Source organism: Xiphophorus hellerii, chromosome 9, assembly GCF_003331165.1.
Source record: "Xiphophorus hellerii strain 12219 chromosome 9, Xiphophorus_hellerii-4.1, whole genome shotgun sequence".
NCBI classification, from domain to species: Eukaryota; Metazoa; Chordata; class Actinopteri; order Cyprinodontiformes; family Poeciliidae; genus Xiphophorus; species Xiphophorus hellerii.
In genome coordinates this window covers 18,273,929-18,301,790 of record NC_045680.1, presented here as the reverse complement: position 1 = coordinate 18,301,790, position 27,862 = coordinate 18,273,929, and the positions used below count along the sequence as shown (strand labels likewise).

Below are 27,862 nucleotides of genomic sequence, written 5' to 3'. Positions count from 1 at the left end.
GGGCGCGCACATGCGCACAGACTCGGTTTCGACTTAACAGGAGCGAGAGGGGCGCGTCGATATACACACAGCCGAGCAGAGCAGCGCTTTGGGTATAGTAGAAGGTGCTGAAGAGTAAGAGTAATCCGGGGCAGGCGCAGACACACTCCACACACCGAGCCGAGGCTTTTTGGCAGCGCGGGGTTTTCTTTTTGTGTGTGTGTGGCGATCTTTTAAAACCATGCTGGATTGACCGCAGAGAAAGGAGCTGCAATCAATGGCGTGGCTTTGAAATCGTTGAAAATTTATTGGGAAAGGAGTGTGAGACAGAGCGACAGCGGGGAGAGGGAGAGAGCGGCGAGAGAGAGGGGTGGAAATAAAGATCCTTTCAGCGATGGAGCTTACAATGGAGAACATCGGAAATCTGCACGGCGTGTCTCACTCTCATCAGACAGGCGACTTAATGAACGCCCCGCACGCGCGCCAGTCGTCGGCGTCGCATCGGAACTTGGTGTCGCACGGGCGGTCAGCCATGGTGTCCAGCATGGCCTCCATACTGGAGGGAGCCGGGGACTACCGCACGGACCACGCTCTGTCCGGGCCCCTGCACCCGGCCATGACCATGTCCTGCGACTCCGGGATGAGCCTGAGCAGCACCTACACCACGCTGACGCCGCTGCAGCACCTGCCCCCTATATCCACCGTATCAGAGAAATTTCACCACCCTCACCCGCATGCTCACCATCACCCGGCGCACCAGCGGCTCGCGGCTGGGAACGTCAGCGGCAGCTTCACCCTGATGAGGGACGACCGCAGTCTCGCCTCTATGAGTAACCTCTACGGCCACTACCCCAAAGACATGTCCGGTATGGGACAGCCCCTGTCCCCGCTCTCCAACGGTCTCGGGTCCTTGCACGGCTCGCAGCAGACCCTGAGCGCCTACGGTCCTGGAGCTCACCTGTCTAATGACAAGATGCTTTCATCGGGGGGGTTCGAGTCCCACGCAGCAATGCTGTCCCGGGGCGAGGATCACCTGGCCCGAGGTCTCGGGGGCCACGGGGCCGGGCTCATGACATCCTTGAACGGCATCCATCATCACAGCCATCCGCACTCTCAGGCAAACGGATCCATGTTGTCGGACCGGGACAGGCAGACGGTGGTGGGAGGAGGCCAGGGGGCCGGGTCGGGACAGGTGGAGGAGATAAACACCAAGGAAGTGGCGCAGCGGATAACGGCGGAGCTCAAGCGCTACAGCATTCCGCAGGCCATCTTCGCACAGAGGATCTTGTGTCGGTCCCAGGGAACTCTGTCCGACCTGCTGCGGAACCCTAAACCGTGGAGTAAACTCAAATCCGGCCGGGAGACGTTCAGGAGGATGTGGAAGTGGCTGCAGGAGCCCGAGTTCCAGCGGATGTCAGCGCTCAGGCTTGCAGGTGAGTGAGGAGACAGCTCCCAACCTGAGTGATGTGGAGGGATCAATCTGTAGTCAATGTGGCGAGACTGCCAATAGCTGCTCAAACAGACATTACTTGAAGTTATTAGTCGATCGTATCGAGTAAAACTTCATCATGACAGTTGGGGTGTTAAATGTTGTGGGGGTGCGGGAGGGGGGATCTATATTTTGATTGATGCCACAATCCACGACTGTATAAACACACGCGTGGTGATAAACAAAAGAATCGGCTCTTGTGCGACCGCAGTCTGCAGACCAGCTTGGTTTGGCTCACATGCAGCACTTTTACGCACGGATACAGACTGGGACATATTCAACTCGCCTGTGACTTTTTCCTTCTTTCCTTTCTACATATTCAAATAAGTAACCTCCATGCAGAAAAAAGGGTCAAACAATGTCAATTTTAACTTGAGATACAGATTTTGACTGCTAAAAAAGCTTTAATAAACTAAAATAAACGTGATCAAATAATTTAGCAGCCGTCAAACAAGGGTGCAGTCTGAGGCCTGGGCAGAGCCAGAGGGAGCATGACCTCTTATAGATCAATATTTCAGGTCCAGGCGTCCCCTTTCAGTGTAGCGCACTGATAAAGGATCGATTCGGATCTGAAAGGCAGAGACACAAACAGATGCGTCTTTCTTTGGCCCTGCGCACTTTTGGGACATCAACTCTCCAAATTTGATTTAAAGGCCTGCGTGGTCACTCTGCAGGAATATATATATATAGCGGAATATATATATATTTCCGCTGTTTCTTTTTTGTGAAGCAATGTAGCCTCGTTACTAGCTCAAACGAATGCCTCGCCGTTTTGATTTCACTCCTTGATCAGTCGTTTCGATTTTTATTGCGCAAAGATTATCACATTAAGACTGTGATTTGAAACCCACACATCCCCGCCCTCGCTTTAAACCCCCCGTTAACACCTGATTAACGGGACATAAATGAAAAACGAAAAAGCCACGGAGATGTGAGTGAAAGGTCCCCCCCTTCTCATCGATGTTTGTGTAAAGACCCCTGTTTAGACGAGCTGCGCCTCCAAACGTCAATCAGCGCTTCTCCGCCGTATTTCAGCTAACAGTTCAATTAAGCGGATATAGTGGCATATTTTAGTTCCAGTCAATGCCCTATTGAAAAGCGCTTAATGGCATGTAAATTGTTCCTTTGCGTATTTAGTGGGGGTTCTGGTAAATAAAGATTTAAACACTCCACAATTGTCTCTTTAAGTGCCACTGCTGTTAAAGCTAATTGGGCTGTGGGGTTTTATATCTTCCACTGGCGGCATCAGGATAAAACCTCCGGTTCAGCGGAAGCAACAGAGCTGTGCAAGTGCACACCTACTGCATATTTCAATGTGGTTGGACTGAGGCCTTCTTAAAGGCGTAAGAGCAATATTTTCACCTGCTTTTGTTTGCTCAAACTATATGGAAGGCCAGATGTGCCACGATGTAGTTAAATAAATAAGTACCCTGTTAGGTGTGGCATAAATTCAATGAATATTTAAATGTGCATTTGTTTGCTTTACAACACCTATGCTGCAATATACCCAGGTGTGCCACTGGGTATGCTACCTCCCCTCCCCCCCAAGATTAAGTAAATGCCTGACTTCAAACTCAAATTATACCTGAACAACATGTTTAAGAAATTAGGAATTTCAGTGCTCTTTTAAATTCTTTTGTAGCAGGTGAGAAATTATGCACTAGCATATTCATTCCTTTGTTTTCGAAGTACTTGAAGACATAAACACAAAAACTGTACTTGGAAAAATACTAAACAGGCTAAAGTGTTTTATTTTATTGTGCCCACATTTTATGAGTTGCCAATAGCAACATACCTAAAAAATACTCCTGGAATTTTTGAAAGCTTTTATGGCATTTGGTTTTGGTGCCCCCCCTCTCCAATTCCATCTACCTGCCCCTTGCAGAACTTTCAGGAGATGTCCCTGTGTCTTCTAAGAAGTAAATTAAATAATTTCTGCTGCTTGTCAACAGATTGAAACAATTGACTGGTTAACCTGCCCAACAAATCTACTTTTGGTCAATCATTTTAATTAGACAAATGTTAATCTTGCCCATTGACTGAATGGGTAAGGCCAACAGTTCAAAAAAAGTGTATGATCTGCTACAAAATGAGTCTTTGAAATAATTAATATTGATGGTTTTTTTTTAAAGTATATTGTAATTTAGCACATATCAAAAATGTGGCATATATGCCTTTGCTTCCAATTTCAACAAATGTACTATTTAATGGGTTATTTATTATGGAATATTTTTGTGCTGAATTGTGGCACATCTGACCCTCCATACATGTGGCCTTCTCTTTAAGCTTAATGTGATCCGCTGGCCATGCTTGTAATCAATTATCTCCCCTCAAACTTCCCTCCTGATCTGCTGCTCGTTTTAAGCGTACACCCTACTGTGCATCACCCTGCCACCACAGCAGAGCTCAGGGAAACCCCAGTTGGGCGAAATGACAAATGACTCGTATGCAAATGTCGAGAGTTACATTTTACTTACTGCATTTAAAATCACAATTATCCTCAGAGCACATGTGGGCTGGGAGTGGGAGTTAGTGGGGATTGGAAGGGGGAGGCGGGGTTGTGTTGCTGAAAGTGAGGCTGGGCCATACTCGCTCAGCCACATCAATCAATAAATTCAAATTACTATTCCAAATTCATCACAGTCACACAAATCAATACAGCTGCCCTGCTTAGCTAATGTGAAAATGCCAGTGTCTGCGCACACACACTCAAATGACAATCCACTCCTGAAAGGAAAACAGAACAGAGATATGGGCACTGTTTGGGGGGCTTATCTCGCGTCCTTCACATTGAATCAGTGAGGGGAGAGACGTGCCTCGCAGTTTTAGAAAAGATACCAACGGTGTGACTGTTTCCATAATACTCAGAGCATTGGAGTATAAACAGTTTTAAAAACAAACAGCTTATTTGCAAAGCTGTATGTGTAGGAGAGAGAGAGACACAGGAAAAGGTGAGGTTTGGGAGGCGTTTAAAGATCGCATTAACGATGAAAACAATTCGTCTTTGCATCTGTGTTGAATTCCACACTCCATCTCAATGTATTTGGTCAGGTCAATACAGCCCTGATCGATAAAGATAGCCAGTGCATCTATCAATTATCCCGCCTCAGCACTCTCACCCATTGGTCTCTCCCCTGGAGCAGAGAGAGGAGGAGGGAGGTGGGAGCTGGAAAAGGTTGTGGGAGAGGGGACAGCTGTTTTATTTTTCTTCTTTTTTTTTAAGGCACACCTTTTTTTTCTTTGTTTTAATCAGGTTGTCTCTGAGTGTAGTTCACTTGTTGGGACATCTTGGCAATTTGTTTACCTCCATCCTGCGTCAGATACACACATAAAACACAACATGCTCTAATGCCATATCCATCTTTATGGGCAGCAGATTTCAATATTTGAAGGGAGTATATGTTGTGGCATGTCGAGTTGACTCTTCCTGGGGATAATAGAAAGGGCTGGGTGGAAAAAAAAGGGAGCAGCATAGGTTAATTTCCATCTGAATGGCTGCAGCACGTGCTAGGGTGTGCAGGTCAAGACCCTCAGGACACAGAGGAAAAACATGGAGGAAAATAAGGGGTGGGGAGGCCTCTATTCATGCTTCAATGGACTACAAGCAGTTTGCACAGGCTTAATCCAGGCATAGTACTAATACTTTACTCAGCTCCTCCACCTGAACTCTTTCTTCCCAGCACTGTGCGCACGTGTTGCATGCATACAGCAGGTTCATATTTTTGCAATAAATCAAGCAGATACTATGCTCTCGTTTTAGGCAGGTGGTCATAATTTGAGATGATTTCCACCTCCATTTTGTTCCAAGCTTTCAAATGAAACTTTTACAATGAAACGCTCTGCAAATAAAACAAACATGTGTCTTAGTGTGAAACTGGTATCCAAAAGTGACAAAGTACAATAAAGAAGTTAAATAAATGCATTATTGCCTTTTGTTTTTGAAGAACAACAATAAGTTATCAGTTGCACATTCAAATTCTGAATTATATCTTAAAGACGTGTAATTTTTTTTCAGTGTTTAACAAATTTATTTTCTGATTAGCCAATACATTTTCTACATCAAAGCAGTGCTAGCCACACACAGATTTTGATGGGTAAGGTAACACTTCAAATGAACTCATGAAGTGCTGCAACAAGATACAATAACAAATACCCAACAACTTTACATTGAAAGCATTTTTGAAAGTTTTATTTGTGCATTTATTTCCAATTTGTTTGTAAGTTTAAGTGAACATGCGGTGATTCCTTTTTTGTTCAATTGTGGCACTTTTGGATCTCCGTATACAGCTGCAGCTGGAGGAGCGTTAAATGCAGCCAGCGCTGTCAGTGGTGCTGAAATGCAAATCATGGTGTGCTGCAGCAATCACCAAAGTGTTAAATACGTGGTAATATCAGTGTATTTTCTTTTTTCCTTCTATGTATGAATCAGTTTCCAGATTTTGATTAATCAGTTCATCATTTAAGTAATCACTGGGGGGAGTTTTCAAGTTGACTCGTGGCGCTATTTTGACCTCTCTGCAAACGCTGTTGTTCAATGTAGGTGCTGTCCGTGGTTCTGGAATCATCTTTGCACCTCTGCTGAGGACAGTTCAAGGTGCTTTGCTGGAGTTTTACCAGTATCTCCTTAATAGTATTCTGGTAGGCCCCATAAACACCATTATTTCATCCAACAGCTTCCACCCATCGATCAATATTACAATCCTCAATCGCGTCAATCACACCACACTGCATCCTGCTTTCCTGTCCAGCACTGAGCCCACCGGGGTTTCCATTTAAATCACGTCTCCAGTCTCTTCTAAGAGCCCGCCTGCAAGGTCGTCTATATTTTGCAACACTTTCAAAAATATCCCAAACGCAACTGGCTGAAAAATACTTGTTGGTCATTTATTTATTTATTTACTTTTAAAAATGCATTAAGTTGAACATGAAGTTAGCAAGTGTTTTAATGCAGAATCATCCGAATCTAGATTTTCTTCATAAAGAAAACGGCTTGATGTCGGTCTGTGAAATGATCGATTGGGGGAACTTTAATAATTGATGCATGAAGGGGCGTAAACAGTGCATCTGTGGTTTCAGAGCCTCCTTGTTCGTTAAGCACACCAACGTGCTGTAAGTACCGAGACACACATGTAACAAGCATCGCCTTTGCAATCCCCTGGTGGGAGAGCAACAGCCATTTTCGTGCAGGTTATACCTCGGGGCTATTTTGGTTTAAATCCCCGGCTCATTCCAGATGAAATGACACTTCATGTCCAGCATCATTAAATCTGCAACCCACCACGGAGAGCCCGGATGGCATATTTCAAATAATTCGCGATGTTTTAGATACAAATGAACCATATACAGAGCCATGTGAAGCGGATGTCCTGCAAATGTGTTTTGTTAACGCACTCCTGCAAAAAAAACACAGAGCAAATCCCCAGTTTTTATAGCACAACCATGTGCTGCTGCCTGTCGCCTCTTCGTTTCTTCCCTCCTGTATGTATGTATGTATGTGATCGGGTTGTAGAGTGCATATATATATATATATATATATGCGCCACATTGTTAAGGCCCTGAATCTGTATCGATTTCCATTCCTCTGCCTCTTCTTCCCATCTCTGGAGCTGCGCCATAATGCGCGTAGCTCCCCCCCCCCACACACACACACACTTTTCCCTCCATCCCCACCGTGCAACACCTTTCCTCCCATTAACAGCTCACCTTTCAAAACAGATTCACGAATAAAACTCTCACGCAGCTCGCGCACCATCTCTGGCAAGAAACTTTCAAATCTGAGAGGTCTAACGGCGCCCCTGGATTTCTGCGATAGACTGGGATTAGCAGCGCGAGGCGACTTATGGTTCACACTCGTTTAACTTCTTTTCACTTATCGCACATCCAACACACACCGATCCGTCCTGCACACGCACACACACACACACACATGCTCTGACCACACTTATTAAAAAATAATAAATAAATAAAATAATGGAATTTAAATAGAAAACAGAAAAAGCCTGACTGGAGCATAGATTGGATATTGTCTTCCATATCTCAGCCCATTTCCCCTTCAGTGCACGAACACACACACACATGTGGTTCCAATTCACACGAGGATACATGGTTAGCAATTATAAATGCTGCAGAGGTCTGGACTCTGTACAGTCTCGGATCCCGTCTCTTCTATTTTAGATGATCAATCCCTACGCTGCTCCGTCGCCCCCTCGCCGAAGCGGATCGATAGGAGAGAATGACCTTTAAATCAAATTGCTGGCAGAGTCAACGCAATGCACGCGGCCCGGCATAAAGGGTTAATGGCACCTCGCGCGCGCGCGGACAAACATACACAAAAGCCTCCCAAACCTGAGACAATCAAGAATAAATCAAATTACTTCAACTTGTAGGTGTGTGTTTTGAAGCGGAAACGCTGCGCAAAAAAAAAAAAAAAAAAAAAAAAAGATTTCAGAATGTGGTACAAACAGTGGCGGTTCTTGCATGGCTGCCGGCCTGAACCAGCCCTTCCCTCTGCGACTCCCCACATCCAACCAGGTGGGTGAACGCCGACTACATCCTCGACTAAACCCATTTTGCCAAACAAGCAAACAACTTCTTACAACTTATAAGTACAGCCAGTTGATATTGTATGGAACTATATGAGAATCTTGATTGGGTGACATAGTCAAAAGACATCATAAAACTCTACAGCCCCACTAATGTGTTGTTTTGTGCATTCATCACCTCTAGTTTTATAATTCAGTAACACGAACGTGTTCTGTTTGACCCCTTGGATTAATCGATTAATCACTTCACATTACATGTTGAAGAAATAGCAATAGGTGTGTTTGGAGGTAAGTTTATACCCCCAACTTACTCATTAGGTCTATTCTTGGGTTTGCACTGATTTTCAATAAAGTTGAGAATGTGCAAGTCAGAGTACATTTTGGGAATTATTTGCAGCTACTATAAACATGAAATGAGACTTCACAGGGAAAAGAAATGACTAAATTAGCTGCATTAAATTATAATAACACCATATATTATGAAAATCTTCCTTGATGAAACTAATTCATCTGACAGTCTTTTTACATTACAACTGTAGCCACATTTTAAATAAAAAATGTATAATTTTTAGATAGATAGATTAAAATCGATCGATCAATCGATCGATCTTAATCTATGATTTGAAGATTCTCATTTCAGTGTTGGAGTCTATTTTAATGTAGTCCAGATAAAAGTAGAGGGCTGACTGGGAAACAATGATTCAGATTAGTGATGAAGCAATTAATCAAACAAGAACTGTGAATTAGCCAATAATCACTTCACCAACTCTGATCAGTGATTTCCAGGTCAAATACAAACCACATTGATTTTTTTTTTCCTTCATGTTTTTTTTTTTTAAATGCACAATAAAACTCCCAACATTTCAGCCTACAAATGGCAACAGCTTGTAATTTGATTCACCTTTTTTTTTTTTTAGTTTATTAAACATGAGACAAGGTTGGGTAAGCTTTGGCGTATGAATTGGGGACATTATTGTATCCATTTAATTTTCGGTTGGATTTAAAACTGTTTCCTCATCATTTGAAACAAAAAGGTTTGAAATTTGTCATGATTGGAACCAAAAAGAAACTGATTAGCACAGATCTAATTCAGAAGGCAACCTAAATCTATATATTCCTATCAACTGGACATTTGAATTACTATCTGAAAACTTATTTCAGATTCTTCCAGAACTGAGCAAATAACTTTTTTTTTGTTTTGTTTTCTGTGCCTCCAGATCTATACCACCCTGAGGTGTGAGCCTTTCCCCACACCAAAAACCTCCACTGCGTGGCTCTGTGTTTGTGTAACGGTGAAGTGGGGGTGGGGGGGGTGGGGGGGTGGAAGAAACTAATCAGACTGTGAGCTTTTGACCCTTGACAATCTGTGGCAGTTTACATAAGAGTCAGTTCAAGTAGCGGTGTCAACCAGCAGGCGGCTGTTGTGCAATTAAAATGCTGATCAGTCCGCATCAGCAATGTGCTGATTGAGTTTAGTCTGTCATTAGGTAACACCGGGAGGGGGGGGTACCTCTCTCTCCAAAATAAATAAATAAATACAATGAAATTAAATAAAACGTTTGCTTTTCTGCACGGATATCTGTCCTCATCACTGTCAAGGATTACAGTCTCGACAAAAGTCAAAACTCCATCTTTGTTTGCCCGGACAGAAATCAACTGTGATATGAAGTGTCAGAGGTTCCCGCTCACACGCCGAGGGAGAACTCAGCTTCTCAACCACGGCTTTTATTAAATTTTTATTTTTATTTTAAACTGGCGAGTCGGGAGAGTAACCCCCCGAACCCCACCACCACCACCATCACGCCATCCCCAAAAAATGTGTTAAATCAGCGTGTAGCGCCGCTGAAGCTGCACTGATTCCGCACACCCGGAGCTTATCTGAAGCTCTGACAGGTCATCGCGTATTAAAGGGCCGATAATGGCTTGTTTAATGCGCAGGGTAAAGAACACAAGGCAAGGACATTGTCCGTGCAATTACACGGAGAACAGAGGCAGGAATCCAGCTGATAAGTTTTCTACAAAATGAAAAAGTAACTTAATGTCATGGTGGGTGCAAAAATTGCATTTAATTGAAATAATTGCGTGTGTGTTTTTGTTTTTCTCCAAACGCTCTTGCATATTATAATTTAGATTAAAAAAAAAACATAAATGAGAATACAAATACGCATATTCTGTCCTCTACACAGAGTTAAACAAAAATATTGAAAGCAAATCTTTTTGTACTGTAAAGTGGTAACGCTCTGACCTTAGAGGCACCAGTTGAACGGAGGACAATTATATCTGTGGAGAAATATCAAATTAAGCAAAAATTAAGTTTTAATTAAATTCAAAGCCTGAAAACAGCAAATTTTCTGTAAAAATATTACAGCCTACAGATGGTTTGTATGGAGACAGTATAGGTCTGTCTGCAGCTTCGATCGCATCAAAACCACAAAACACACCCACCCATGCCCCCCCCCCCCCCACCCCACGCACACACACACACATGCGGCTAATCGTACCCACAGATGCAACCCGAAACTCCGGTTGGGCAACCCCACAATGATCAACAAAGGAGCAAAACGGCTGCGAAATCAATTGATGAATGAATCGATGTGAGCCCATAAAGCATGTGTGTTACATGTTATTACAAATAACAAACTGGCTGCGGGTTATTCAGAGATTAATAATTTTGGCTGCTCTTGTGAGGTGAAAAAAAGAAATCGCTAACAATTGTTCTCGGGAAAAATTTGGGAGAAAACAGAAAGACGTGTGTGTGTGTGTGTGTGTGTGTGTGCATAACCCAAACCCTGGTAGTTTTTAATGCTGCATATGTTTTTGAGGCAATAATAATTAAATATAATTACCATTACACATTTTTTGTTTCATTAATTCTTTATAAAATGTTTTTTTTTACTTCTTTTATTATTATTATTATTATGAAATAGATGGCTATTTTTGTCAGCAAAATTAAGAAAAGAATCATCATAAACTGCTGAATATTAACTATATTCTATCCCATAAATTAGACATGGAACAGATCTAGTCGTCTATTTTAATTAGAAAAAAATTGTTTCTAAACTTTAAAAAAAAGAAAGAGTTAAAACAGCATCTGCAGTTTATTAAAACGCAACGCCAACTCGCAAGTCCATATATTTCCATTTGCTTTGTTTTGCAGAAGCAGCCTGGATATTAACACAATCAAATCAAGCCAATAATTCTCGGCTCTCATATATATTTCTGTTGACTGTATCTGCACATGGCAGGAGGCGTGGGAATGAATTGAATTTCAAAAATTCCTGCATATTAAAAAAATCTGCTCCTGCATTCCCGGAGGACAGGCGAGCGGCGTCATTTGACTGCAAATCAGCGGGAAGATTCTCCTGCGACAAAACAGGAGGCTGGAGGAGGAGGCGACACCTCGAACAATCGCTGAAATTTGGAGACATAACGTCCAAAAATACACAGCGCAAAATGCAATTTAATTACTACAAATTTAATAATAATAATAATAATAATAATAATAATAATACGAATGACACAAAAACAAAACAAAAAATGACCAACGTGGAGCTAATTATAAAAAGGGGGGCAAACTTCAACCTAAACGACCTCTGCATAGCCTGTCATATAATCCCGCGAGACTGTAAAGCTCTTAATGGTTAAAATACACAAGGCTCGTCATTTGTGTAGTTTTCTCTCAGTATTTTAATGAAACAAATATGGAAAAAACAAAACAAAAACGCTGTAGTCACCGCAATTACAATTTTTAAGGATACTGAGAAGCAATTCAATTCTAAGCGTATTCCCATTTGTAGAAATGAAGATCATATGAACACGAGACTAAAGCATCAATATTATCGGAAACAAAATAATAATAAAAAAAGAAAATCCACAAAATAAAATAATAAATAAATAAATAATGCCTGCTATTGACAATATAGAAATTCATCTAAATAAAGAAGGAATAGAAGTTTTTCACTCCTCCTTTAGAAAATTAAAGCGCCTTGAATATTAGAATTACCACGCATAACTGGTCAAAGCAATTTGACTTCAGAGCAATGATGATCATCACAGTTAAGAGTGTAATCCCAACAACGGATCGGCTCATGTACAAACACACGCAGACATTAAAGTGGCCAAAACTATATATATATATATATATATAAATAATGCAGGTTAAAATTTCCGTCAGCTTCTCTCAGTCATCCGGTGCTTAAATGGCTGAGTACGTTTAATTATCTAAAGCCTCATAAGAGCATGATCATCACAGGCAGCAGTCTCAACTCATTATTGAATTTTGCTAACACTTTCTTGAATCACCCCCGCGTTTCTAATAACACGCTACGATTTTTTTTTGACGCGCTAAATAACACTGTATTGCCCACAGCTCAAACAATGTACGATCTATTTTGTTTTATTATTAATATTTTTTGTTTCAGCTCATCTATAAAGAAAGAGGCGCCTACTGCAGGAATTAAAGGTTTGGAAGTGAAGCTAAGTTTTTCTCTGAGTTCAGGTTGAAGTGTTATTGAAGTGCTTGGGAAGAAATGCCTCGCAGCTGAGTCGCTGGGAAAGGCAAACAAACAAATTGTCCCGCTTCATCAGTATATTAACACTAATTCTCACCCATTACATTAAGGACTATTGAGCTGGAAGTGATCTGGCCACTGGTGAAAGACACAAACAGGGCTTGGCACTGTCCTGCAACCAAATGCCAAACGCAACAACTTTCTGTGGGAGGAGGAGAGAAGATGGCCGTGTGGAAATATAGACTGAGCGCTGCTATGAATCTTCAGGGCAGCAGTCCATGTTAAACAGTGGGGAAGTTAATAAAAAAAAAAGAAAAAGGAGGGGGGTTAAATAGCAAAGCTGCAGTCCTAGACTATAAGAGATGCAGTGGTGTGAGCACAGACGCGCTGAACTGGAACCAGTAAACACGTTGCTGGTAAATTAATTCAATCAGAAACCCTTGTGGATCCCCGCCGCTGCGGGGTTCTGGGACAAGATTTTTAGGACGGAGGTGGAAAAATGAGGGCGAATTTTGCATGTAAGTGTGCAGGCTATGCTCGTTTCATACGAAAACCACTATGGGCGCAATATTAGGCGGTTTGACTTTCTCATTATGAGCAGGAAGGGCAGCGATGATCAATAGATGATTAATGCTGCAGATGGACTCACATCTGCAGCCAGCTGTGAATATTTAGCATCACAGCCGGAACAGGTGATGATTATTTACTCCTCCTTTCTGATTCAAGCAGCAAATAAGCCGGATCATCGCACGGCTTCCTCCCGCCCCAAAAAATCTGAGCGTGTGTTTCGCGAAATATTAATTTATTTTGCGCCTCATATCTTTTCCGAATCTCCCCTCCTCCACCTCCGCCCCCCTCTCCGAGGTATAATTAATTGGAGGAACTGAATTTCACACACAAATTATTCACGAATATATCGATCGATATTGAACACCCAGGGCCTCTCTCTTAACCTCGCTTGGTTTGTCGCGAGGCGAAGAATATTAATGTCATCAGTGAAAGAAAAAAGGGGGATAAATCATTCACTGAAGAATCTCCATTATATATATATATATATATATATATATATATATATATGCAAACTACGATAAATGTGGGGGGAAAAAACAGGTAAAGAACGGCCAGGACAAACAATAGCTGCTAATCAATCTCCGCTTCTTAAGCGTGTGTTATCCATTCATACTGAGCTGCTGTATTCACAGATCTATACAGCGAGTTATAGAAATCACAGCCCTCTCCGATCAGCAGGATGTGCACCTCAGAAAACACCAAACCAGGATTTTTGCTCTTGTCCGGGCTGCTTTGTGCATGAGTTTATGTCGGTCTCTCTGCTCGGTGCCTACTGTAGCTCTAAAAGCTGCAATGATCGATTTCCCCCAACCCCCCTTGGCCCCCCACACTCCCTCCCCTCCATCTTTTCTACGCCGAGCTTGGTTCAGTAATCAGGGCTCCCTTCCTCACCGATCGATCGATATTGATTACTAAATCCAGCGCCTGTAGCAAAGGCAAAGCGCACTATATGGCGCCCCCAGTGCAGCCGGGCCACGACGAGAGCGCCCCCTGCCGAGCCAACCGGCGCCAAGCGGGCCGGTCGATGAAGGGATGAGGGACGTGACTATCCGGTGAAGGAGATGGGACTGTTTACAGCTGATTGTGTGGAGGAGACATTTAAAGACAGTCATTACTCCCGCTGACTTCCTGGAGAAAATAGGTGCATTTATTGTGAGCGTGTTCATATGCTGGCTTCCTTTTTTTAAGGTGCTAAAGAAAAATAAAACCTGCAACAGTCTAGCAAAAAAAAAAAAAAGGCTCCTGATCTGTCATTTGATTGTCTCCCATAGACACTTAAACCTGAAGCAAGCCTATATACGCATTTGGAAAGAAATCCTATTTGTAACCACAGGTGCATGTGGTTTTTACTTTCTGCTACGGAAGTCCTGAAAGGCAAATGGGGGAAAAAAACCCTCTATGCAGTGAAAACGCATTTAATCACCAGATCTCAGAGGTCATAAACAGATTACATATTTTAGTTTTGTTTTGATTCTGCCAATAAAAGACAAGAAAATACATGTGCAATAGCCACTCTATTTTTGACTCTCTATATTAATAAATAAATCTCCTCCTCTTCAGCCTTGAAAAGCAGGTGTGGAAATAATTTCTGAAAGGTTCAGTTTTTGTTTTTGTAATACCTCTTTTGGCCACAAGAGAATACAATGAACTCCTGGTTGAATCTAGGTAATTTCTCCAAGTTTTAGTGGTATCGTCTTTCAAGAAAAAAATAAATCAGATTACACAAAATAACAGCATATAGGCTCATCACAAGCAGGCAATAAATGAAAGTTCATTGCAAAACCAATAAATCAGAATATTAGGACAATGTTTGTGTCTCATTTTAAAGGTATTTTAAAAATCTCAAATTTATTTTTTCTCACTTGTCTGGGCTGAGTGAAAAAAACAAAACAAAAAAACATTTTGGATGTTTATCAAATTGACGAGGAAGTCTAAAGGAGTAAAAGTACAACTGAATTGATTAATTGGAGTAAGTGAAACAGAAGAATAGTGAGAATAAAATAACATCTGATATTCATTAATAACTACATTTGAGTAATGTTTTGAATGTAACTAAGAACTGCCAAAACTGATAAAAGTGCAGCTTTTTCAGAAAACAATCCCTGTGAAAAACGTCTCAAGGAAGCACCATATTGCATTTTATTCACAACTGGGCTGTATCAAAACAAAGAGAGCTGTCAGAGAAGCAGAATTAATTGTCAATTTTGGAAATCTCAGTAACACAGCACACATTTTTGATGCAAGCTTTAAGAAATGAAACGGAGAAGTGAATGTATAAAACTTCACGTTTTTCCAATAAAAGTAGCTTATCCATTTTCATAGTGTTGCCAGAGATGTAGAGATCTGTAGGATGAATAGACATGTCACACATGACAGTTCCTTTCTGGACTTCAAACAGACCCAGCTGGGCTGTGACGTTTGTTCAGGCTCGCCGCCCAGCTGGGAGACAAATCCCCTTCCATTCAAAGTTTGATCCAGACAGACCGCCTTTTCTCTGATGGGTGTCAAGTTGCAACTTCTCCCTGATCTGTATGATCCTACACCAAAATGTGCAAGAAAGAAAAAAAAATCCTCAGATCTGGTTTGAGTTTGCTCCATCAATCTTTTTTTTTCTTTGTAAGAACAAAAATGACACAGGAAAGATAGATCAGGAAAATAGGTGTAATGTTTTGCTTTTTAACCTAGTAAAAGTAATATCTTGACTTCATTTAAAAAAAGCATATATATATACATATATATATATATATATGTATGAATAAATAAATGCTTCTTGGCAGTGCAGCTATAGATTATTGCCATATTGATGACTAAAGAAAATCTATCACACAAGCTGCCCTGTAGTATTTGTTTCCTGGTATTAGTGGTGGTATTGAATTTTGCCTGTGTTTGCATCTAAATGTCAAAGAAAATATGAGTCAAATATGTTAAAATCATGCTGGTTAGAAAATAAAAACAAAACTAATCCTGCATCAAGACTGGAAAAGCCCAAAATGCTTAATCGCAATCACAACACTGTTCTCAATATTCCCATGTCAAAGGACTGCCTCAATACAAGTTTTGTTAGGTCATATTTCAAATAGTGATGCATTCATTTTTTGCACATTGATAAAAAAATGCAGTCAGCCACAATGACTTTGACATTTCTTGATTTCAACACCTAATATAGCTTCAAGATGCTGCAAAAAGGAAGAGACTCTAATTAATCGCAACCAATATATTCATCATAGTATAAAAATGCCATAATGTTGTGCAGCCCTAAAAATGATATATCAGAAAATATAAAATCCAACTTTTATCCAAAGAAATGTGAAATTGCTCCAATTGTAAATCCATTTTCTTGTCCTGTATTTTTTTTTCTTTTTCCTTTTTGCTCTTGAAACTTTAATAAATCAAAGCACTATATGTGATGATATGTCGAATGTATAGACACAAGCAATGCTTTTGGACTAATCCGAGTGCGGCACATTAGCACCGGCGTTGATTTGAAATATGAAGATGATGGATGTGAAAGTGTGCAGGTTAGACATCTGTAGTAAACAGATTGGACTGCAATGGCTGATCAATGGGTTCTGTTCCACTGTAATTAGACACACAGAGCCACTGGTTGGCTCCAGCCACTTCAGCATAATCACAGCCACCCTTAAAACACACACACACACACCCACGCCCACACACGCACACACACACACAAACAGCAGAAGCGCATAGGAGAGAAGAAGAAAAAAAAATCCATCACTAAATGCATCCAGACGCACGTACCCACAGTGAGAGAGTGAGACATTTACTGAAGGAGGTATGAAAGTATGAGACAATACGGACGGCGGCAGGTGGAGGCCCCGCTGGGACGCCATCTTACTCTCTCCGATTTGCTCTCTTTTAATTGAGACGGCGGGGAAGCTGAGTGGGACGCGCAGTCCGTTCTGGGAGGATTCGATCCTTGGTCAGCGGGGGAACATGTGGCTGCAGAGGTGGAGCTTTAACCATCCACACACACACATACATACGTCCTCCTACACCATTCCTAGCTTTTACTTTCCACCTGTCTGCTGCTTTCCACACGTCTCCTTCAAGTACACCGAGTTACAACACACTTACCCACATACAGCACTCTATTAACTATTAATTTCTGTGTTCGCTACACACATCCCCTTCACCCCGTTGGACCCCCTCCCAAATGTAGGAGCGCACAGTTTTTCTTTTGAAAATTGGTCTGTGTACGGGAAGGGGGCTCATAGCAGCCAGTGCAAGCACCTCTCAAGTGTTTGTGTTTGGGGAAAGAGAGGAGATGGGGTGGGGGGGTTAGGAGGGTTTATAAATACCCTCTCAGAGCTCTATAGAGTGGGCTCCAGTGGGCTCTGTTTGAAGTAACAGACTGTAGACCTGCTGGGGGGGATCTGACCTCAGTCCCTACAGAAACCCCCCCCCTCCAATTCCTACAGCAAGTCGGTCAATATCTTGCTTTCTCCTTCACATGAACGCCCCTCCTTCCCCTTCTCGAGTCTCCTCTTTGGTTCTTACACACACACACGAATACACACACTTTGTCTCACTCGTTCATCTTTCATTTTCTTGTCTCTATTCTTTCCCCGTCTCCTCTATCTCTCATTTACACACACACGCACACACACACACCCCGACACACAAAATGCTTACTTTTGTGCATCAGTCACTCAGTCCCCCATTGCGACTCAAACTGCATTAATATTGAATCAAACAGCAGTGTCTCCAGCTAGCAGGCAACAGCCAGTCCCGCTGCCTTGCCCTCCCCACCCAGTCCTTCTCTCACCGCAGGCTGGCTCCCTGTCTGCACTCCGCAGGATGGAAGGAATATTCCCACTGGGCAGGACGCATGGATTAGCTTTAAATCAACTTTAATATGGCAATAGAGATAGAGCTGTGGCACCGCTGCTGGTGCATAGGCTAGTTTTTATGTGTCTAAGTAGTAGTTAATACAGTCCCTTGCTATAGTATTTATGCCACTTGCACCTTTTCTCGTCGTGTCTCCTGGCAACCAAAGACTTCAACTTGTTTTGGGATGTTATATGACACACGACCACAAACTTGTACATATTTGCAAAGCATCTGGAAAACATGCCCGTTTCACAAATCAAAATCTGAAAAGTTCATCATGCATTTGCATTTATTCCCCCTTTACTTTGATGCGGTCAAATGTCACCTAGAGCCGGTTTGTTCTCAGTATGAATAACGCTTTAGAAAGAGAAAATTAGTGAACAAATAGCACCAAGAAGATAAACAAAAACAGTAGACGGGGTTAGGGATGGAGTTGTGAGGAAGATTAAAGCACATTCATGTTATAAAACAACCCTCCGAGCTTAAATCATCTCACAGAAGGCTATTCTATCCCTTATCTGAATGTGAGGTGAGGCATGAGGCAAACTTACTTAGGCATTGCTGTCCTCATAAAATGCCAGAATGGATTAGAGAAGAAGTCAAGAAGCCTCTGAAATTTCTGCGCAGGTTTGAGACTCTGCTGACAGCACGGCTATTAAGACATAAATAAATATGGCCTCTATGACAAAGAAGCAAAAATAACATCATTGTTAAAAGAAACTCTGAAGAAATCCCATTCAAAGTTTGTCGCACGCCACATAGGGGAAGCAACTTTTTGGCCAGCTTGCAAAACAATAGCTCTGTGGGAAAGCTAATTCTCTCCATGAAATATGGTGGTGGCAGCATCATGCTGTGAGGATGCGTCTTTTCAGCAGGGATAGAGGAGCGGAACTGAGCTGATAGGAAAAGGAAAAAGAAAAGATTTGAGTGTAGGGCAGAGGTTCGTCTGTCAGCAGAATAATGACGCTGAACATGCAGCCACAGCTACAACAGAATGATTTTAATGAAACATATTAATGTGCGAGAATGACCTAGTCAAAGTCGAGATCTGAATCGAACAGAGAATTCCTAATAGATGACATTCCCACCCGCTCTCCATCCGGTTTGACTGATGTCGAGCTGTTGTGCAAAGAGCAAAAGGAAAACATTTCTATCTGTAAAATTTAGTTGTAAGCTCTGGTGGTAAAATCAAAATTACAGATGCAACTGGACTAAAATTGGCTGGATACAAATGTTCACCACACCTTTCATTTAACTGTCAAAAGAAAAAAAAAATAGACACATAATTTTTCCTCCACTTTAAAATCACACATGCCTTTGTGTTGGTAATTCCCATGAAATATCAGTAAGCACTGTGGTGTTTGTGGTGGAAATATGACAAAATGTGGAAAAAGTTCAATTAAATACATAAATACATTTGCAAGGCGGTTACTTTTATTCACCTCCACCAATTCTCTTTTTGTTTTGTTGTCGTGAAAACAATCACTGCTGTGTATTTACCTTGTTTTTTTTCTGTTTGTTTCTTTTCTTTCCCTCCTCTGCTTTCCCGCTCTCATCGCCATCCCTCCCACCGCTGCCACCCAAACCAAGCCTGCAAGCGCAAAGAACAGGAACAACACAAGGACCGCAACACAGCGCCCAAGAAACAGCGTCTAGTCTTCACGGACCTGCAGCGTCGCACGCTCATCGCCATCTTCAAGGAGAACAAACGCCCGTCCAAGGAAATGCAGATCACCATCTCCCAGCAGCTCGGCCTGGAGCTCAGCACCGTCAGCAACTTCTTCATGAACGCACGCCGCCGCTGTGTGGACCGCTGGCACGACGACCACGGCGCCAGCCCCGGGCAGCCGGGGACCTCCACCACCTTCTCCAAGGCCTGAGAGGAGAAGGAGGAGGAATAGGAGGCCTTCAAAGAGGGTTGGGGAACCAGGTTGAAGCAGCAGGCGTCACAAGGAGGTGGCTGTGAAACCTGTCTCTGATGACCCAACCTGACCCTGGACTGCCTGGGAGAAGAAGAAAAAAAAAAAAAAAAAAAAAAAAACCTTCGTGCCATGCAATCATCATTCTTGTCAGTCAAAATCTCAAGCTCTCACCTGGAAGAAGCAGAATCTTAAGAGGTGAGGTGTGAAGTCAGGTTCACTCTGCTCTACTCACACAAGGACAATCATTGATTTAGTCTTTTTTTTTCTCTTTTTTTCTTTTGCTTTTGAGAAATTTTTACATCTGACAAAGCAAAGAGACACCAAAGATTTGATCATTTTCTTGGACGGTTTCTACATTTTGCCAGCCTCCTCCTTCAACTCACCTCCTTTGTGTCTGCCTCCTTTTTCACGCCCTCTCTGTGGAAGCAACAAGGGCGAAAGAACGGCAATAAATCTGACGAGACAACAGCACATAGCCTTATTATCAGTGCCCCATCCTGCACATTCACACGCGGTGAGACGGAGAGAAGGCCGTCGTAAAGAAAACAGTGCAGCCTGTGGGAAAAAAAACAAAACAAAATAAACAACAAGGCTTTCCAATTCTCTGCCTCCACCTCCACCCTTTTTATACCCCCCCGTAGTCTCCTTCATTCCTCAGCCAAAGGTATTCCCTGATGGCCAGCCATTTCAGAGAGCAGCTCAGGCTGATCATACAGCAAACTAATGAATTGAAAAATGAATCGATGCAGACGGAGAAAGTGGCTCCTTGACCCCCACCTCCCCTTTCTGCCTCCTGAAGGTGAAACTCAAGACACTCAGCAGGAGATCCTCACCTCTTCCAGGCCCAGGTTATATTTTTGCACAGATGTCAAAGGGCCTGCAGGGAGAGATGTCATTGTTACTCCGAGCCTGAGCGTATAGAGTCTGAGTTTCCCTGACCAAAATGAGAGGCCGGCACGATGTCTGGACATGCTCTTTGTTCTGCTGGGAGCTCGAATCAATAACTGGGAACCGAACGATGACAACAACACGCTCGGGCATCCAGCCAAACTACATTACAGCTGCATGTTATAAGAAAAAAAAAAAAGCAGAGGAGCACACAGAAGACGACACACAAAGGCCTCCAGAGCAGCAGGCAGCAAACCAACAGCACACCACTCCATCCTAGTCCTGTCTGCACTGGCAGAACAACAGTGCCCCCTGCTGTTGACAGTAGAGACCCGTACTCAGCAGAGTGAAAAAGAAAAAAAAAAAAAGGTTGTGGGGTGGGGGGCTAGGTGGGAGAATACAGACCAGAGGAGAGGGAAGAAAAGGAAGAGCCACTAGATGCTGAGGAGAAGTCACGGCACAACACATTCAGGCCCTCGCAGCTCTTTGAAGGTGGATCAATAGCTAACCATTATCCTATTGTTGTTCCTCATCCAACCAGCACTGGTGGAGCTGGAGGAAGGGGGGAGGGATGGTTGAGCCAAACGCTGGAAAAATAAAAAAACATGCAGGGATTTAGCAAAGGCAGGGAATTAGTGTATGTAGGCAGGAATTAATAAATGAGAAAAAAAAAAAACTACTACTGAAAAAGGAGGAGAGAGAAGTGCATCAGGGGGAAACCGAAAGGCAAGACAGACTCATTGGAGGTTAAAATTTTGATTCTTTTAGTGTGGAGGCTTTATATTTTGCATTCATTTTATCTGTTTGCAAAAAAAAAGGAAAAAAAAGATCTCTGAAACTGATAATTTAATGTAAACCTTATGGTTATGAATCAGTAGCTAACCCAAAGCAAACCAACGCACTCACAATGACAAAACAGTGCCAATGCTTACTGCCTTAACGTGAGAATACGGTACTAAGGTCAACACACTACAGTGCACCTCACTGATGATGAAGGGCAGTGTGTGCCATAGCAACAAACAATCAGCTTTTAACTGAATTGAGATAAACTTTTTCTAGTAAAAACAAATGGGGAAAAAAATAATCTGATTGTACGGCAAAACCCAAACCTCAAATCAATAAAGCAGGAAAAAAAACAAAAAACGTCACCAACACAAAACTGGACAAATTTCTCACTCAATCTTTGGTTCTCTACCTCCTTTTTCGTCCCTCTAATCTAATCCCATTGGCCCTCGCCCTTTCTCTCTTCCTCTCTATATTGATGCGGGTATTTAATTAGTACCATAGACACAAAGTTTCTATTTCTTGTTACTATTGTGCTCTGTTGTGCATACGTAAGGCACCTTGTTGATAAATCAAAAAACAAAAAAAACAAAAAAGGAAGGACTTTTTAAAAGGAGAAAAAGGGGGACACAAGGACTTGGTCTGCTGAAGGATTTATTTTTTTTGCAGACTTAAAGGAGACATTTGCAGGAAGAAGAGGCAAGAAAAGGGGGAAGCTGCAGAGAAGAAGAAAAGATGGACGCTTTCTCTCTTCTGGCATTTCATGTCAGAACTGTGCTACTCTCTAGATGAACCTCAAGAACACAGGGGGGGACAAACCGTGACCTCCGAACGTCCTGGCTGACTCGGTTCGCTCTGTTGGAGGGGGACGGGTGGGGCGGGTTAATAGTCATCTGTGTGGTCTTAAGATGCAACTGTAGCATTTCCAACAATGTAGTCAGATTAGCGGTGCAGATTAGATAACAAATGGTCACTATAGAGGAGTTGATGGAGGGGGCACTGACTAAACACCATGCTGCTGTAAGCAGCGAGTCAACTTCGCCAAAGGAAGATGAGCTAAAATCGACTAGTACAATTCAGTAACCATAGATAGATAGATAGACTCAGCTCTATAGTTATGAGGCTGACAAAATGACATTTGTTTGTAGTGAGAACCAGTGTGGCTACCTCACTAAGCTGAGTGGTTTGTGAAACCGCCACTAATACCAAAGATACTGCAGCCTACCAGTCGCAAACTGCCTAGGGGGACACAGCCCAAAAAAATTTTTAATCAACCAAAACCCCTCCTGATGTTTTTGTCCCAGAAAAAACAAGACAAAACAAAAAAAACGCCACACACTGACAAGTATTAAAGACGCACATTACATTTGTTTCTAACAGTGCAGTCAGACTGCATCGTGCCACTTAGGAGGAGGTGGTCGCCTTGCAGACAGAGTTGAGTGCCTTTTCCCTTCAACCACGGGTGGGACTGCACTGGTCACACACACTCACGCACATAAAACACATCCAGTCACGCAGATGCATGCACGCTCTCTCACAAACATCCACTCACACAGACAATGCACCCATAATTGGATGGACAGAGGCGAGGGGGGCGGGGGGTTTGCAAAGAGAGGGACACAGAGTGGGGGCTGTGTCAGCATTTTCTCTCATATTGACTTTCCATCTTGATACACTAGAATACAAGCACTTTATCACGTAGTAAGTCTATAAAACATTTTCTCTACACCATTTATTTGAAACAAACCTATTTGTTACTCCTCAATCTTTCAGTCTTTGTTGCTGTGTTGTTAATCATCTCTCAGCTTGCCAGTCTTTCATAATTTTTTCCACGAACTTCTGCCCGACTTGCTTACGCTCTCTGCCGTTTTTAGCCCTCTCGCATCAGAGATATTTTTGTGTAACAGAGAAAGAGGGGGCCTAAAAAAAGGCTGCTGGGTTTAAGCACTCGGACCATCTGCATTTATTTCAAGCGACCAACAGTCCACTGCGTGCAAGCACAGAGGCTGCACTGGAAAAGTGTGGAAGACTCATAACTCTTTCCTCCCTCCACCTTGTCCGTCCAGACAACACTTCCCCCTGGCTAGTGCCAAGACTCGGTAGGCATGTGTTTGACAATTAATTCTGAAATACCTCAAAAACCTTTCATGTAAACTTTATGTAATTTAAAGCTGAAAATAATAATGCTAATGATAACGATGATTATGAAACTATGATACTTATGATAGTTAGTTTTCGAACTTGTGACTTGAAGCTTTATACTGTTAAAAAATTCCTTTTATCCGTTTGCTTATTTTTCTCGTACGTTCTCTCGGTTTGTTTTTTGCTACGGCATGTACTTACTGTTTTCATAAAAGGAAAAGACATTGTGAATGTTTCTGTGGAGGACTAGCTGAGTAAAAGAAAAGACAAAAGCGAAGGCCAGGATAGAGAGAAGAAGAGTGAGAGCCTTACAGTGGCTTGCAAATGTATTCATGCACCTTTAGCATTTTCATGTTTTGTGACGTTACACAAACAACATTTAATGCTTTTTATTTGGTGGAAGTGGGTCTTTGTAACAAATAATCTGAAAAGTGTGACATATGAACTCAATACCTCTGAGTGAATACTTTTTATTTTTTTACCCCTCCAGGGGTCTTTTGTGGGCTCTAGTGTCCCTTATATGACAGTAGACTGACAGGAAACGGGGAAGGAGAGGGGGGGAAGACATGCGGCAAATGTCGTCGGGTCCGGGAGTCGAACCCGCGATGGCCGCGTCGAGGACTCAAGGCCTCCAAATATGGGTCGCGCTAACCGCTACGCCACCACGGCACGCCCCCAGTAAGAATCATTTTTGCCCATGATTCTTTGCGAAATAGCTCAAGTTCAGTCAATTTGGATAAGAATGTCAATGAAAAGCAATCACATCTCGGCAAATTTGGCTAAATGATTATTGTTTGACCTAAAGTATTCCACTGTAGCTTTTGTTATGCGTTTCAATTTGTTGTTCTGCACCATGCAGTCTCAAATCCTTTGCTGCCCTGTCCTTTAGGATTTACACCCGTTTTTTCTTCCTTCATCTATTTTCCCCTTCAACTTTGACCAGCTTTCCTGTTCCTGTTGAAGGAAAACAGAATTCGTTTTCTGCCCTGTGTACAATTCCGAGTGTTTGCCAGAAAGTTCAGTTACCAGCTTGTTTTATAAATGCTTTTTGCCTTCCTACTCAGCCAAGATAGAAGGTCACGTCTTAGGAGGTCTGCAGTGGTACCACACTCTTTCCATTTTCAGAATTTGGATTGAAAATTTCTTGTACTCTAAAGCTGGTTCATCTACCTGTTTGTTGATTGATGTTCTCTAGAAAATTCCTGAGGCCTTCAAAGAATGGCTGGTTTCATACCCAAAACAGGTGGACTCTATATTTAGGAGACCTAATTGTGTTGCAATTAATTTATTTCAAGGGTGTCAAAGTAAAGGGGGCTGAATGCATTAGCACATGACACTTGTCAGTATTGTTGTGTTGCAAATTCCACTTCTTAGACTTAGACTTAGACTGACTTTATTGTCATTTTGCATGCACAGGGTGTATACAGAACGAAATTTCGTTGCATACTGCTCAGGACAGTGCTCAGTTGTTTGGTACATTTTATCAAATAAAATCCAGATTAAATGCATTGAAGTTGAAGTTCAGGAGGTGTGAATACTTTTGCAAGTCACTGTAGTATCAAGCTCTCTCCCAGACAGCTACATTCAAAGAAATAAAACAGACATTTGAACTGAATTATAAACCAAAAATTTGATGCTAAACCAAAGGAGGAATAACCTTACATTCATTGTTAGCTTTCTTCTGCCTTTTAGTTGTCTTTTCTCTGAGGAAAAAAGAAATACAAAAAAAAGAAAAAAAAGATAAAACCGTTACTTTTTAAGGTTCCTGGGTGTGTTCAAGTGCTCCTGATGTTCTTAGATAATTAAAGACCAGCGCCTCCTGTTGAGAAGAAGGTGCACTTTTTCTTTTCTTTTCTTTTGTGCATGGATATTGTATAACTGTATAGAAACCAACAGGAATGACCTGTGATTTTGTGGGGAGAGGAAGAGGATAGGAAGACTTTGGAGTGGGCGGAGATGGGGTGGGGGATATTTTGGTTATCAAAATAAATGCCAGAAAAAAAAAAAAAGGGTGGGGAAATATTTGGGTTTTAGGCGTTGGAGGGGTTGTTGTTTTTAGAGTTTCCGTCACTGTTGGATTCACTGGTTGTGTGCATGTGTTGTTGCAACCCTTCCCCCCCTTTCCCCCCAATGTTTCTTTGATGTATATAAATCCAGACAGTAGGGGGCAGTGTGTGCTGGGGGAGGTCAAACTTGTCTCCTCCCTAATCAATAGCATTCAATCTTCATTCCTCAGCTCGTGGTCCACACTCGGGTCTCGGAATGTGTGTCCTGCTTTTCCAAAGACTGGCTGTTTACTTGGAGTTAATCAGAGGGACACACGCCGATCCGAGCGGCCTTTAATATGCCTGTATGTTTGTCTACATGCTTTTTCTTCAATCTGTGTATATGTGTTCATTTGTACCTTTGTGGAAGACAGTGTTTTTTTCTATTTTACGTTCCATTGCTATGGGTTGCAATATTTGTCATGCAAAACTCTCAAACCATTTCTTGCCGATTGACTGACCAACCAACAGCGGAACCACGTGGCAACCCGGCGTCCGGCCTGGAGCGTTTCCCGCGTTTGCTGTCAAACAGCATGTCGCGTGGGGCGACGCCTCGCGACTGGACCCGACGGGTTGCCCTGGCGGGGCCGATGTAGAGACACCCCCAGTCACACTGTGCTCTCCCTCTTCTGTTACCTGTTAATCAATCAGAACCAAGTGTCTTTGTGATGGTAGAAGACAATCAGTTTCAAAACAAGAAAAAAGGTAGAGAGAGGGCAGGCCAGTGGGAAGGAGGAAGGGGAGGATAGAAGAGCAAAAATCACGGGAGAAGAGGCTCTCTGGATCGTGGCGAACTGCAGTGTGCGACTGCCAAACGACTGCCCCCTCTTGTCCCGGCCCCCCGACTCACTCAGATATAGTCATCTTTCACACCATTCTTGACAGAACTCTCACTTTTTCACCCTCTCTCGCTCTTCGCTCTGCCTCATCTCCTGCCTCTATGGAGGAGTACAAAAAACAGAGAGCTGCGGTGCAAAGACCATGCTTCCCATCACCCACCGTCCGACTCCCACTGATCTAATGATGATGTAGCCAGCCGCGAGGAAATAAAAATGGCTCCGGTTGGTGGCTTTTGCACAGAGAACTATGCAAACACCTGACCCTCCCCAATCTTAATCGTTGCTGCTGGGTCAGAGTGTATAACCCTCAAACCCCGGCCACCCCCTACTCTACATTTTAGCATTCACAGTTTGACCCTTCACCTCTGTTCATCCCGCCCGTCTCGTGAGCTGAACGAGGGTGAAGCAGCACCAGTCACTCAGCTAGTTTTAGCCCTGAGCGGCCAGGGATGAAGTGGCACTGCAGCACCCCGTATTTCCACTACAAAAGCCCCAAACTGCCACTGATGCCAAAATGGTGCCCATGCTGATGTTTGCAAGTTGACCCTCCTCCTTCCCCACCCCCTCTCCCTTCCACTCATCATGGCTCCACTGTCCCACAATGTTTGACTGTCTTTGTCCCCAGTGCCAAGGAAGGGCCACAATCAATGCAAAGACACTTAACATTGTTCCTACTCGAGTTTACAAAGTCGTCTGGAGAGACGGTGGCTTGTACTGCACTTGGACAGATTTACAGATAAACAAACAGACACAGGCACATGCTGCAGAGGGTGAATCTGCCGCTTTGAGAGTGTTTTCTTTTTCATTCATTTTCTGAAACCAAAGATAAAATCAAAGGTGTGACAATCTGGCTTCCAAACCTGGAAGACAATACTCATCTTTCTGGGCTGCTCTACGGGTCTTGTGATTTACCCGGCCATGTGGGACATTCCACATCTTGCACTTAAACACACACATGTAGACACCCATAGCCTGGTCTAACACAGACACAAACACACATCACATCCACTCGCGTAGAAAGACGGGGAAGCAACCCACTCACGTCTGACCAGAAAGCCTCTCTCCCATCCTCCTCCCACTGCAGAAGCCGGAGAGCCTGTGGAGGACTTTTAGTTTCACTCTAGCTGAGACTCTTGAGAAGGTAAAAAACCTGAGTAATAACTGTTACAGAAAAATAAAAAATCTTAAAAGGATAATATGGGTAAATTGCGTGTTTTGAAATAAATTAACAAATAAAACAATTGTAAAACAAAGTGGGGTTGTTGATTTCTTGTGCGTGGATTGATTGAAAGACAAGTAAA

General features: G+C 42.7%; 1 protein-coding gene across 1 annotated transcript; it reads left to right on the top strand.

Annotated features, from left to right (window-relative positions):
* The first annotated feature begins 32 nt into the window (after positions 1-32).
* onecut3a (one cut homeobox 3a) lies at positions 33-23,074 on the top strand. The gene is made up of 2 exons (XM_032571067.1): positions 33-1,412; positions 19,533-23,074. The coding sequence occupies exons 1-2, from the start codon at positions 374-376 to the stop codon at positions 19,820-19,822; spliced, it is 1,329 nt and encodes a 442-aa protein (XP_032426958.1). The 5' UTR covers positions 33-373; the 3' UTR covers positions 19,823-23,074.
* The last annotated feature ends 4,788 nt before the right edge of the window (positions 23,075-27,862 follow it).

What these genes read in the sequence shown, in the direction of transcription:
- onecut3a (XM_032571067.1), top strand. Translation starts at nt 374, where the DNA reads ATGGAGCTTACAATGGAGAACATCGGAAATCTGCACGGCGTGTCTCAC. An exon ending in GTCAGCGCTCAGGCTTGCAG is followed by an intron (nt 1,413 to 19,532) that starts GTGAGTGAGGAG and finishes ACCCAAACCAAG; the next exon opens with CCTGCAAGCGCAAAGAACAG.